A 14500-nucleotide genomic window follows, 5' to 3' on the forward strand; every position below is an offset into this window, starting at 1 on the left:
GGCAGCCTGGGGCCGGCAGCCCTGACTGCAGATCCCACCTGCTGGGTGGGATTCTCCGCTGTGTGGGGTCAGCCTGCTTTGGCCTGGGTCACCTGGGCGGGGGAGGCACAGCGGGGGCCTGATAAGGGGATCATTTGCTAGGATTAGGGCTGTAGTCTTTGACAATGGGATAGGAAAAATCACCCTGTACTGTTATGAGGCACCTAGCCCAAGCCAAGAGAAGCGGGAAGTTAGTGGCAGAGCTGGAGCTGCTGAGTGATTGGCTGTGGGTGAGGCTCTGTAGGTGCACTTAAGCATCCGCATCATTAGTGGGTGAGGAGAAAGGACTTTTCATCTCTGGTCCTCAGAGCATCTTTGAGAGAAAAAGACTTCGCCATTTCTTTTTATGCAATTTGCATGAAATGAGATTTTAAAATGTGATGTGTTTTCAAATGCACTTTGCAGATGAGTTAATGTGACTTTGTTTAGTGGAGTCTGAACTTCCTCTGCTGGTAGTTTCCGATGGCCTTAAGGTTGACAATCCCCTCTCTGTGGAACATCTCAAATAAAATACTTCACATGTGGGAGAGAGTGGCCCGCCTTGCCAGGAGAGCTGAGTGTGGCCTCTCTGTTCTTCTGGCCCCGTCCACAGGACCAGGGATGTGCAGATCGTTTTAAAGAAAAGGGAGTCAGGGAGTATGAAGGTGTAAGTGAACTGTCATAATCACACACGCTGTGGAAAGGCAGATGAGGGCTTCGCCTGGGTTTGGACAGATGGGAATAGGACGAGACATTGCATTGCTTTCTTGATCTGTGTGGTTACAATGTGTGCATTTCTCATGTAGCATCAGGCAGGGAATCCTGTGAAGAGTCAGGCCCTTGTGGTCCTGTGGTGACACCTGATGATGTCGTGGTACGTGTGGCAAGTGAGGCTTGGGCTGCAGAAAGTAGTTGTTTCAGGAAGCCAGTGAGCTGCCTGGTTGTTCTTTTTGATGACAACTGTTTGCATCATTTCGGACGGTACATGTCTTAAAAAGACCCTGGGGACCTCTGACCTGACCCTGCCATGTGGATGCAGGGAGCTGGGAGGTGACCAGGGGCACCCATTGTGTAGCAGGGGTTGCTGCCCTCCAGTCTGCAAGGGCAACACACCAGGAATGCTTGAGGCCTCAGATGTCAGTGGGGCGTGGTGTGGAGCAGCCTAGGGTAGATTCCTGGCCACTGGCCTGCCGGTTACATGCAAGGTTGCCTGTTTAGAAATGAGATGTTCAGGCGTATGCTGCTTATCTTCTGTTAACACTGTTCTGAGGCCTTTATCTCATTCAGCCAACCTGCTGCTTTCCAACAGTCTGGACATGAATGAAAGGCCAGCTGCTGAACTGGAAGGATTCTGGGGTCTCTGGCTGCCTTGATCTTGACAGTTGTCTGGATGTGAACTTGTGTGTTCACCACAGATGAATTGGGGAGTGTGTGTGTGTTGTAGTCCCTTCTTGGGCTGCTCAGACACGATGCCACTTTCCGAGAGGCTTGTGAACAACACACTCTGCCTCCAGTTCTGCAGGGTGAGTTGGGAACCAGAAGCTCCAGAGCTGGTGAGGACCCACCCCCTGGCTCGCAGGCCAGGGCCTTCTCACTGTGTTCCCCACGGCGGCAGGAACTGGCTGACTCTGAGGTCCCTTCTACAAGGGCACTAATCCCAGGCCTGAGGCTCTGCCTCTGGGACCAATCACCTCGCAGAGGCCCCTTTCAAGCATGGTTGCCCCAGGAGTTAGGATTTCAACATGGAAATGCAGGTGGACATGGATGTGTAGACTGTAGCCCTGCATTCATCCTTGTTTCCTTATTGGCTGATGGTGTTTGGGTCATCAAGAGTTGACTTCAGAGAACTGGAAAGAACATGCGTGTGAACAGAGAGGGAGTGAATGTATCATAGGAACAGTGAAGAGTGGGGTGGTGAGGTGAGGAGACATAGGAATTAGGTTAGTGTAGAGATGAATTCTTGCCTGTAGAGGGTGCTGGGCTTCCTGGTGGAAGTCCTGATCCAGGCACCTTGGAGGAGGATGTGCAAACAGGTGCCATGAGTGCATCCGCCGCCCTGCAGAGGGGGCCACAGATTTCACAGCATGGAAAGGTTATGTTCCCCAACCACAAAATCCATTTGAGGAGTAGATGTTGAGGCACAGGAGGTTCAGCCACTGCTTGGGACACCCACATTTCCTGTCGTTTGGGATTGAGTTCCATCTCGGTTCTGATCCAGCTTCCCGTTGATGCTTTTGGGGGGCAGATGATGTTGCCAGTGCTTGTGATCCTGCCACCCTATGGGAGAGCCGGATAGAGCTCCTGGCTGTGGCCTGGCCCACACCCAGCTGTCGTTTGGGAGGAATGAACCAATGGATGGAAGAGCTGTCTCGTATATACCTTTGTCACATAACTAATAAATGCTGTTAAAAAAATTCCTTTCAATCGTCAAATAACCCAAATCTCATCATCAAAGATCACTCTGATGTTTTTGTGTGTTTTTCCAACTTGTCAGTGCTTTTTGCACATTGCATGTAGATCTCATGACTACACTGAAGTACACTCGATGCATTTAACCAGTCCCCTGCTGTTAGGCATGTAAGTTCATTTCTTTTTGTCTCTCCACATCTCAGCGACACAGACATAAGTGTTCTGCTTGGCAGGTGTTCCTGCACTGAGGATTTTGCGACCCTCTCGCTGATAGATCCTCTGCTACAGACTGTGTAGGCTTGTTCAGAGTGAGCATGTATGCTTGGGGTGAAGATTCAAATGACAGTTCAGCGTGCATGCTGAGAAAGGGATGTGTGTTGCCATTGTTGTACAGCTGCCCTTGCAGCTGGCTGTGGTTGGAACAGGTCCAATCCTCCTTTTCAGAGACCCCTCCCCAAGCTATACTACCTTTTTCAAAACTGCCAGATGTGTTTTTCCAAGCAGTCATGATGTTTCCTGGCAGTGTTGCTCAGCCTTGCTGGGTAAGATAGCTCCCTGAGTTGCATAGAGGTAAACTTCGGAAAGAGAAGGTTCCTGTTGTTATTTCCCATTCCACATTTAAAAATGCACCCAACTGAACTTGAGCTGTGGTTATGCAACAAGGTGGAGGAATCCACCATGGTGGGAGGGTTTGGGAAGGGGTGGGAGAACCCAAGTATCTATGTAACTGTGTCATATAATACAATGTAATTACTGAAGTTAAATAATAAATAATTAAAAAAAAATGCACCCAAGGAGCTCTTCTGTGCATACGTGCTGGTGTTAGCTTCTTGTCGTTTAAAGAAGATACCCAGGAGGAGCCGTTTAGGAAGGAAGACTGCAGCTGACAGCCTGGAAAGTCCCAGTCTGGGAGTGTGGAGCCCTGTGGGTGCAGGCTTGGGCGAGGCTGGAGGATGGGTGGGTGGAAGGGAGAGGTACCCAGAGTGCATGCTTCCACTCTCCTCCTAGTGGTTACTCCTTGTAATGCAGCCTGATTGGGTCCTGGGGCTTCCCCCTTTAGGCGCTGCATCCAACAGTCTCCCAAAATTTCCACCTTCAAGCACCAAGTGTCATTTTTAATGCGTCAGCCATTAACCCATTACCTATTTTTTGTTAAAGATTTTATTATTATTATTGGAAAGCCGGATATACACAGAGGAGGAGAGACAGAGAGGAAGATCTTCCATCCAATGTTTCACTCCCCAAGTGAGCCGCAAAGGGCCGGTGCGCGCCGATCCGAAGCCGGGAACCAGGAACCTCTTCCAGGTCTCCCACGTGGGTGCAGTGTCCCAATGCATTGGGCCGTCCTCGACTGCTTTCCCAGGCCACAAGCAGGGAGCTGGATGGGAAGTGGAGCTGCCGGGATTAGAACCGGCGCCCATATGGGATCCCAGGGCGTTCAAGGCGAGGACTTTAGCCGCTAGGCCACGCCGCCGGGCCCAACCCATTACCTATTAACATAAGACTCTGGGGTTCAAGTGTCTGCATGAGCTCGCAGAGATAACGGGAGTGAATGATGCAGAGGGCAGAAGGGAAAGGCATTTGTGTTACTGGCTGTGATGCCACCAAGCTGCCCAGCACTTGTCAGCCTGGCAGCTGCTCATAGCAGGGCACTCACTCTTCTCACACTGCAGGGGTGAAGCAGGAATCTTTTCCTAAGAAGTTGGCTTTACTGTTGTGAGTTTCAATTAATAAAAACTAAGCCACGCCATTTCCTTTGCCAGTGAAGGTTTGTAGATTCAGCTTCACCTCAGCGTTCGCTTGGAGTCTAATCAAATCTTGTCCTTGTACGATCCAGAAAATAGTATTTTTCTGTTTGGTGGTGTAGGATTGAAATCACATCTATGCCTTCTTTCACAGCATGTTTGTGAATTATAGAATCTGTATGTTTTAAGTTACTGTGCATCCTTAAACAGCCAGTGGTGGGGTGAGGCCACAGACTCTGGCAGTTTGGGTAGAACTTTGCTTTGTCTGTGGTGCTCCTATGGACTCCATTTATTCTCAGGGGTTGCTATCTGCACCCATGAGTGATGGAAACACCCCCTGGCTTCCTTTTGATGCTTGGCTCTGAACTGACTCCTGTTGCTGCCCTGTTACTGGTAGTACGGGATGCCAAGAGGAAGGAATGATACACATACCAGGAAGGCAATGATCAGAGACTATCTTCCAGTTTGCCAGTGATGGACCAGATACTGAGTGTCATGCACTTAATCATATTGGGTCATTGTAAAATTTTTTGCTGTTGGGGCCAGTGCTGTGGCTCAATAGGCTCATCCTCCACCTTCTTGCACTGACATCTCATGTGGGTACTAGTTTGTGCCCTGGCTGCTCCACGTCTGATGCTGTTCCTTGGTTGTGGCCTGGAACAGCAGGGAAGAACAGCCCAAGTCCTTGGGTCCCTGTACTCTTGAGGGAGACCCAGAAGAAGTGCCTGGCTTCAGATCAGCTCAGATCTGGCCATTCTGGCCACTTAGGGAGTGAATCAATGGATGGAAGATATTCTCTCTGTCTATCTGTAACTCTGGTGGGATTTACAGATTGGGAGAGATCTAATGACTTGCTCAGGATCACTCAGCCAAGTGTTTTATGCTAGAATTTGATGGTGCTTTTGTTGGACTCTGGAATCAATGCTGTTACACTAGATGGCTTGCTAATCAAGACACTTGCTTTTGTGTGGACTTTGCTTTGTGTTGAAAGTGTCTGTTATTCCCGGCAGTAGTGAGCTTCTGGGCTTGGTCTGTTCTCGGGCCATGTCCAAGGTCAGATGGTGGTTTTTCACTCAAGCCCATGGAGAGTTCCCGAGGGAAATCAGACCGCAGCTGTGTTAGTAGGTAGGGCCATAACATCGGTGCAAGGTGTATTAAGAATGCTGTCCAGGGGACTGTTGGAAGATGCAATCGCATGACTTCCTGTATTTCCACTGCAGATGCAGCAGCAAGAGCTTGGCTTGCGGAAGACCAGCCTCGGTGTCCTGGCCTGGGGCCTGGGCCGCCTCCTGTGCTGGTGGGTGCTGGCTGAGCTGATGGCTCACCTCATGTACATGCACGCTATCTACAGCAGCATCCCTCTCCTGGAGACCGTCTCCTGCTGGACCTTAGGTAATTGTGGAAGTAAGCAGTGAGCATCAGAGTGGTGGGGTGGGCTGGGTAGGGGATAGGGACATCGTTAGCTGGAGCACACCTCAGTCCCCTGCCTTGGAAAGCCTTGATCCTCTTGGGTCCAGGAAAGGAGCTGGTGTGTTTGATGGAGGTAAAGACTTGAAGACTGCCTTTTGTTTTAAGAAGATTGATTGATTGATTGATTGATTGATTGATTGATTTGAAAGACAGAGTTGCAGAGAGAAGGTACAGAAGCACTTTCTCCTTAGTCCTCTGCACATAGAGAGGAGAGAGAACAAGCAAGAGAGCGAGCAAACAAGCGCATGCGTGAGATAGAGAGAGAGGGAGAGAGAGAGAGAAGTAGATAGGTCATCTATCTGCGGGTTCACTCCCCAGAGGGCCACATGACTGGCACTGTGCCAGGCTGAAGCCAGGAGTTTGAGCTTTTTCCAGGTCTCCTGTGTGGGCACAGGGGCCCAAGCACTTGGACCTTTCTCCTCTGCTTTCCCAGGTGCCTTAGCAAGGAGCTGCACCAGAACAGCCAGGTCTTGAACTGGAGCCTGTCTGGGATACCAGCACTACAGGTGGCTGCTTATTTTGCGACACCACAACGCCAGCCCCAGTGGCTGTATTGTGTGGTCTGGGAGCACAGGGGTGGTGACCATCCCTCCTTGTGCTTGAATTCTGAGCTTAGCCCTCTCCTTCCTTGGTGTGGCCAGTACTGCACTTGATTGTAGAGGCTTCGTCCTTGGTCCATTCTAATACTTCAAGCTTGAGTTTTCCTGCAGTCTTCCTTTTTCCTTTTGCCCAAGGCATAAAGGGCAGAAAATGAGCTGTGGCTTCAGACAGGTATCAGTTTAAATCCCAGCTCCACCCACCCAGAGTGAGGGACTTTGGTGGCTTGTTGCAATTGTTCATGTGTAAAGCGAGAGCAGGCTTTGCAGAGCTGCTTTGAGAATGAAGTAAGGCAATGCACACCAAGGGTGCAGCTGAGAAAGGGGCACACAGAATGCATGGATGTGCGTCTGTGTATCTCCCTCTGGGGACCCCCATTTCTTCTCTCCTTTTCCCTATCTGCCCATGAGAGTGGGAGGAAATCTCATTTCCTCAACAGGGAATGCCTGCCAGTGTAGGATTTGGCTATGGAGAAGCCATTGCCCTTGATCCCTGTGGCCAAACCTGCAGAGGCCAAGCCCTGCTCCCTGTCTTTGGGGTTCTCTGTTGTTTGAGAACCTGCTATATCCTTCTCAGTGGCTGGATGCAGCCTTGCCTGACCTGACCTCCAGCCTGCGGCTTTAGTGGGAAATGTGCAGTCGGCTGGCTGTTGAGCTGTTCCCTGCAAGGGTTGGAGTACAAGCCCAGCCCTTCATCTGGGTGATGGTTTGCCGATCCCCTTTAAGTTGGTATCTCACATGCTACTCAAAATGTTCTGAGCCAGAAGACTTTCAGGATCAAAAAGCAAAAGTGCTGAGCTGCATTAAGGATGATCTCTTCTAAACAACTGTTTGGCTTTGAGTGGTGGGGGTGACTAATACTGTAAGGTTTCATGACGAGACAAACAGAAGATTACCTGACAGCTTTTGCAGAATCGGATCATGGTTTGCACCACATCCAGGTTAGCGGATGTCTTAGTTTTCCACTATTTTTAGCTTGGAGAAGTGGAAGACACAATTCAACTTGCGGCTTAAGCAGTAGAAGTTGTATGACTGTTACATGCAAGATCAGCTCTAAGGGTTGGTAAACTTGGTGACTCTGAGATGTGATCAGCAATCCATCGCCAGTGATTCCCCCGCCCCTCAGCCCCCACTCAGTTTAAGAGCTGACCATAATTCCTGAAACCTTCATTGGTACCCAATCCCAGCAGCCTTCTAACCTTCTCTGCAAAGATAGCCCTATTCAGATGGTATGATTCTGTTCTTTCTCATTGTACTTTTATCACAGTTGAATTCGAATATACGTAGTTAAGACGTCTTCATATAGTGGGTTCATATATGTTCTCGAGCTTTGATGTTTTTTCTTATTGTGCTGATGAAGTCTGTTGATCCATGTAGCTGTGACCTGCGTGTTGGCACTTCGGGATGGTGTTCCAGTGCACCCCCATGTCCTGTGTCTTCGTCCTGCATGCACCTTTTCTTCAGGGTGTTGCTGCTTCACGGAATGCCATTTCTGTGAGATTTCCGAAGCTGATGTGCAGGTTTTCCCATAAACCAGTTACTTCAAAGTTTTTGACAAATGATTCAGCACAGAAAAAAAAATGCAGCTCTCTCTGTGTGTGTGTAGTTACTTAAATCTGCTGGCAGTGTACTCTCTGGTAGCTTTTTCTCTTCCATGTTATTTTATTGGTAAATGCTGAGTGGATGTCACCAAGTTGGGTGAGTCACCATCTGGAGTTTGTGTAACACTGCCCTGATACACACTTGAGTATCTACAGATAGTTGCTGCATTATGGTCAGCACCCATGTTCGGATTTACAAGGTAATGCCAAGGGATTGCTTAAGTTGGTTGAAACCGTTCCTGCTCTGCTTGGCACTGTGTGAGCTTTTGGCTTGAAATGCTTATCAGCATCTGGTGGTGGTTTTCAGTTTTGAAAATGTAGTGGGTCTGAGCTGTGTATCATGATACGAACTTGATCTTGCCAGTTACTAATAAGTTTGAACATCTTTTCACAGGTTTATAGAACATTGATGTATCAATGGGATCTAAATGTAGATAACTTTTGCTTATTCTACTGGAATTGTGTTTCTTATTGAATCATAGGATTATTTACTTTTTATTACCATGTTTGTTTCTGTGTTGCTGAAATTTTATCTGAAAATTTATTTGAAAAAGTTTTAGAGACAGGAAGGCTTGGAGGCAGAGATCTTCCATCCGTTTATTCCCCAAATGTCTGCAACAGTCAGGGCTGGGCCAGGGCAGATCCAGGAGCCAGCAGCTTCATCTGAGTCTGTCACGTAAGTGAAGGGGCCTAAACACTAGAGTCATCTTCAGCTGCTGTCTCTGTGTATTAGCAGGGAGCTGGATCAGAAGTGGAGCAGCTGGGACATGAGCCCATATGAGATTCCAGTGCTGCAGGCGGCAGCTTAGTCTGTTGTGCCACAGCAGCAGCCCCTGTGGCAAATATTAATACCTTTGATTTGTGGTTTGATTTTTAATGTTTTGTAATGTTACATTTTTGTATGTAGATTTTCTGTTAATGTAGGTATATTTATACATGGTTGCTTAGGGTTTGTACTTTCCTACCCCGAGGTCATAAAGATACTCTCTGTTCCGTTTTTTTCATAAGGTTTTTAATGATTAAAAATTTGTTATGTGCATTTTTATGGTAGAAAATAAAAAAATAGGTCATCACTGCTTTAAAAATGGAATATTGCCTTTCCATTTGCCCCAAGATAAGTGTGATTTATATATGGGCATTTTATCCCTACAGTTCTCCTTATGCCCATTTATGGTTTTCCCCAAATGAGCTTATATTATACAAGAGTATTACACAAGAATCTGTGCAAGATGAAAATAAGACATAAGCTTGTTTTGGTACAATAAAATTAAAATCCATGCATACAAGAGGTCATGTGAATGCATGTTATCAGAAGTTGTGCACAGATGTCCTTGTGGGTATGTGTAGTTGTACAACCTGGAATTTATTTCTGTTAGTAATCTCTACACTTCCATGTTCCTGAAATTTGATACCTAGATGATAATCCTATGTTGCTGGTCGACCCCGAATAGCCTTTCTAGTGGATTGGCCAAGCCAATATACAAGCTGGAACCATGCATTCTCTCTGTTTGTTTCATCCCTCAAGATGGTCTTAACTTAGCATCGTCCCTTTTCATGGCACCGGCTTGTTGGAGGGAGCTGTCTTACAGGATGAGGCCAGTTGTCTTGCAGGATGCTGTGCCATCTGGCTCCTCGCGATGACATTTAGCATATTCTCATGTCCTATGTTTCTTGTCAACTAAAAGTTAAGTTTTGTGGGGTAAAAGTTATTTAAAGCTGCAGTATCTCATAGATGATATTGTGTGCTTCGTCTTTTTCCATGGTCTTATGGAAAAGTTTCAAACATCTTGCAAGTTTGAAGGTATTCCAAATCTAATATTTCTAGGTATCTTCACATTTCTTCAAATGGCTCTAAAATAAGTTTTCAAGCTATTTTGTCTTCCCAGAATATTGTCAAATTAGTCATTTTATTGTAGACTCTTAAAAATATATTTCTCCTACACCAAAACTCAGAACAAAGAAATAGAATTGTCTTCCAATTACTAGTTCAGCCCTCAGATGTTCTAAACAGTGAGGATGTGGGCCATACTGAAACCAGGAGCTCAGGACTCCATCCGAGTCTACCACAAAGTTACAGGGGCTCAAGCACTTGGGCCGTTACTTGCTGCCTCTGGAGATGTGTTAGCAGGACACCGAATCAGAAGGGAAGTAGCTGGGACTTACACTGGCTGGCACTCCCGTGTGGGAAAAGGACATTCAGTGTGGTAGCTTAATACATTGCACCACAGTGCCCACCTGGATTTTATGTCTCTTTAGTTGTCTTCCGTCTAGAATTGTTAACCCATTTTTGAAAATGTCACTGACTTTATAAAGAGTACAGATGTGTTGTAGAACGAACCCCTGCTGCACTTATATTTGGATTTTAATTACTTTTTGTTAATTTCCTTTTAAAATTATTTTTATTTTAAAGAATATTTATTAGGGTTAGGGTTCTACTTTTCTTTTTGAAATTTATTGTTTTGGAAATTTATTTTTGAAATTTATATTTTCCAAGTATAGGGATTCCCTTCTCCACCTCTTCTACACTTTCCAGCCCCTCTCCACTGCTTTCCCCTTTATTATTGAAATAGTATAGTCCTTCAGCAACAGTTACAAGTCCAACATTCTGCTCTTCAAGTAGATCATGGCATTATAAATATAGGCAATGGTAGAAAGTCTAGTATCCTATTGCCAAGGTATGTTTAATAGTTTCATTGGGAGTCTTCCTTTTACTCAGGAGTAGACATACACACTACAATGTATCTTCACTTCTTTGTATGCTAGGCTCCATTATACAGTTCAGCTATGAGAATATATGTATATGCCTATTTATATGTTTATCCGGAGTTTTACATGAAAGCTGACTCATGCTCGGTGAAATAAGCCAATCACAAAAGGAGAAATATATGCTTTCTCTGATATAAAAGTTTTACTACAATTTTTTTTTACTATTATTCTTAAATCTGTCCTTCTGTTTTCACTTTGTTTAAATGTACATTTATTTGAAAGATAGAGATCAGGAGGATGGAGAGAGACTGAGAGAACTCTGCCGTTGCTGGTTCACTCCCCAAATGGCTACAGAGCTGAACCAGGCTAAAGCTAGGAGCTCCATCGGGGTGTCCTGTATGAGTGGCAGAGGCCCAAGTACTAGGTCCGTTTTCTGTTGCTTTTCCAGGTGCATTAGCCAAGGGGCTGGATCAGAAGTGAAGCAGCCAGGACTTGAACCTTTACCACAGTGCACCCCCCACTTCAGTTTTCTATAGACTGAAATTTAAGTCTAGATAAAGCTTGGTTTAGTACAACTAAAATAATTTTGGAGAATTGCTTCTCGCAGGATTCTGTATACCTCATATTGCTTTTGTGAGATGCGTGTAATGTCAGCTGTCCCTGCTGGTCTCCTTGCTTACAGGAGGTGGTGACTGCCAGATCTTTCCCTTCTAACTGTACATTTATTCCTTTGTAGTTAACAAGAGTGTTGCTTCAGTGCTGTGTGAATAGCCTTCTGTTAGTTCATTTCCTGTTGCTGCAGCAAAATCCCCAAGTCTACCAGGGAATGTATTAAGAACAGAGGTTTATTTAGCTCATGGTTTGCACTGCTGAAAGTCCAGGACTGGGCAGCTCCCTCAGTTTGCCCTTTGGTTAGGGCCTGCAGTAGGTTGTACCACAGCAGCAGGGGCAGGTGCTGGAGAGAGCAGATGTTAAGACATAAGCATGGTCCAGCTCCCAAAAGCAGGGAGCTGGATTGGAAGCAGAGCATCTGGGACACGAACCAGCACCCATGTGGGACACCGGCACCTCAGGCATAGGGTTAGCCTATTATACAGGGCGTTGGCTCCCTAAATCTGTTACTATATCTTCATTTGGTAGCTGGCCTTCTTCTGTAAACATTTTTTTTTTATTACAAATTGGGCTTGAATACACTTTCATCTCAAAAGGCCAGGCACAGGTGACATAGCTTCTGTCTACATATTTTTTTTGGAGTAAGAAATTGTGAAGTGCTTCTGTGCACTGGAAGCATAAAATGGTCTCATATCCTTTGATTGTAGTTTTTTATGCAAAAAGTGATGAAGTCAGCTTCTGTGTTCTTTCAACATGATTGTATTTTTGATTCAATGGTTTCTTGCTTTCTGGGACTAAGATATGCCTAACACCTACCTTATGTTTTCCCCAGTCAGAACTGGAATCAGTCAATCCCTGTTGCACCTGGGGAGTTGTGTTCAGGGGCTGAGGCTTGGCCGTGCCCATCACCACAGAGGTGCTGTTGTCTGTGGGCCTGTTCATGCACAGACCCAGGAAATACACTTTGGTAAAACATGGGTTCCAAAGGAGATTTAAAAATCGAACTTACTATCACTGTTCCTTCTTAATAGTTTTGAATATATATTTGTTCCCATTTTCTGTTATCAGTGAAAATCTTAGTCTTAAAGACATGCTCATATTCTGTTTTACATTATTCCTAAGTTTCGCAATTATTTTTCTCAATATTACAGCTAAAAAACAAAACCACTGGATGGCAGCTAAGAAATCCTTTCTGTTCTTTTTACTTTTAGAACAGCCAAGTAAGCAGATACTTGACTGAAAAGCCTTTGGAAATGGTTCCTTTGAAAATGTGTGCTCATGTTCCTGATTGGATAGTTGATGAGACTAATTTGTTTCCCAGTTTTGGATTTGCTTTTGTGTTTTCAGTTGATCAATTATTATGATATCTTTATTTCTTTAACTTCTCTTTGTCACTTTTTTGTATGTTTGCAAGACTTTGCTCTGTAGTTCTTTTCCTGTGCATTTGTCCCCACATATATACCTCTTATATATATAAGGTGTTCTGGGAATTCCTATGACACCACGATTTTAAGTGCTCAAGTCTTATGAATCAGCACAGAACTTACATAGAGCCTGGACAATCCTCCCATATATGTGAAACCCTTCCTGGATGGCTTACAATGCCTGATTTGATGTAAATCCTATGTAAATAGATATTAGACTGTGTTGCATAGAGAGTCATAACAAAGTTTGGACACATTCAGTACAGAGGTAGCTTCCCCCGTTCCCGATATTTCTAATGAATGGTTAGGGTCTTTTTTAATATTTATTTTTATTGGAAAGGCATATACACAAAAAGAAAGACAAAGATCTTCAGTCTGCTGGCTCACCCCCTCAAGTGGCAGCTATGGCTGCAGCTGAGCTGATATGAAGCCAGGAGGTGAGCTGAGCTGGTTTGAGCCTGGATGCAGGGTCCCGAGGCTTTTTGCTGTCCTTTACTGTTTTCCTAGGCCACAAGCAGGGAGCTGGAATGGGAAGTGGAGCAGCCAGGATATGAACTGGCACCCATATGAGACACACAGGCTGACTGTATTTTCAAGTTTATGTTTCCAAACAAGTTAAACATAATTACATACATGATTTTAAAGTTTTAAATATTTGAAAGAGGAAAGTGCAACATCCCTGTGTTTTGAAGCTGCGGTTGAGTTTAAGCAACAGTTCCTACAGAGCAAAAGGTGCCTCTCTGAATCACACCTGAGCTTCCATCTTGACACATCTTGGGACTGGGTGACTCTCCACCCTGGCTGGAATTGAGGCCCTGGCTCAGGACACTCCCTTGGAGGTTGAGAGCTGCTTTGGGGGAGTCGCTGTTGCCAGCCATGTGTCTGTTTTTCTTAGTGTTCACAGTAGAAGCATGTAACATTTCTGGGGCAGGCTCAGGGGAAGAATGGCATCACAGGTGTGTCATTTGGTGAGTGAGCAGGTATTCAAGGGGATAATAGAGCCAGGAACTTGCAGAAGGTGTCAAGGGGTGATCGTGCCTCTTACATTATCATTCCAGGTGGGGCTCACTAGAAAGATGCCAAGGATGTAAACAGAGGTGGTTTTCTTTGGGGCTTGTTTGGCACAGTTCATCAGGCGATGGGGATAGTCATGAGTTCTGTGGGAGGTGCTAACTCCCCTCCAGGTGGAAGGGAAAGCGGTGGGGCCCAGCTGTCCCTCTGTGCTGCAGTGCTTCTCATTGTAACTGGGCATTAGGAGCTCCATGGCAACTGGATGACATTTGGGTTTCTTCCATTCCCTTTAATCCTCACCTGCAGATGTCAAAATAAGATTTTCTTTCCATTTATATATCTTTTTTAACTCTTTCAGGATGATTATTTTTAACCATATACTTCAATTTCCAGTAAGGCTTAGTGCTACAGGTGGAGGCCAGGCTCCAGGAAGGTGTGTGTCTGCAGTGCTGAGTAGACAGTCAGGCGTGGGCACCATGGGTGTTGCCTACACCAGGGTCCTACCATCTTTGGGGGGGTTACCCTGCCTCCTTGGAGGCCATGCCCCTGACTTACCTGGAGGGCCAGAACTTGTGAGGATTCTGACCTGTAAGAGGCAGGCAGGCAAAGAGGAGCCAGCAATGAGTGAGGAGGAATATTTATGATGAAAAAAGTGAATGGTTTTGTGAAGGTTTCAAGAAGTGCTCCATGTATTAAGTTGGAATGAGGCTAGGAGGGCACCAGAGAGTCTTTCATATAGTCATGATTGACATTGGTCGTGGTTGATGTTTGGCTCATTTGGCAGGAGTATAAGCCAGATTCTGGAAGGACTGCAGGAGGTCGAATTCTGTTCATATGCAGGAACTTTCTGTAAGAGAATACTGAGCAACCCCTGTCCTGTTTGCTGAATTCAAGATTTAACTGAAAGC

At 45.7% G+C, this 14500-nt stretch overlaps 1 protein-coding gene across 2 annotated transcripts in view; it reads left to right on the forward strand.

The window, feature by feature from the left end:
• Positions 1-14500, forward strand: part of HHAT (hedgehog acyltransferase) — a 262535-nt gene that overhangs the window by 61468 nt on the left and 186567 nt on the right. For both annotated transcript variants that reach the window (XM_058669146.1, XM_004578676.4), the window contains exon 7: positions 5393-5564. In XM_058669146.1, coding sequence (XP_058525129.1) covers positions 5393-5564 — 172 coding nt within the window. The remainder of the gene's footprint in view (positions 1-5392; positions 5565-14500) is intronic.

The sequence above is a fragment of the Ochotona princeps genome, chromosome 10 (assembly GCF_030435755.1).
Source record: "Ochotona princeps isolate mOchPri1 chromosome 10, mOchPri1.hap1, whole genome shotgun sequence".
NCBI classification, from domain to species: Eukaryota; Metazoa; Chordata; class Mammalia; order Lagomorpha; family Ochotonidae; genus Ochotona; species Ochotona princeps.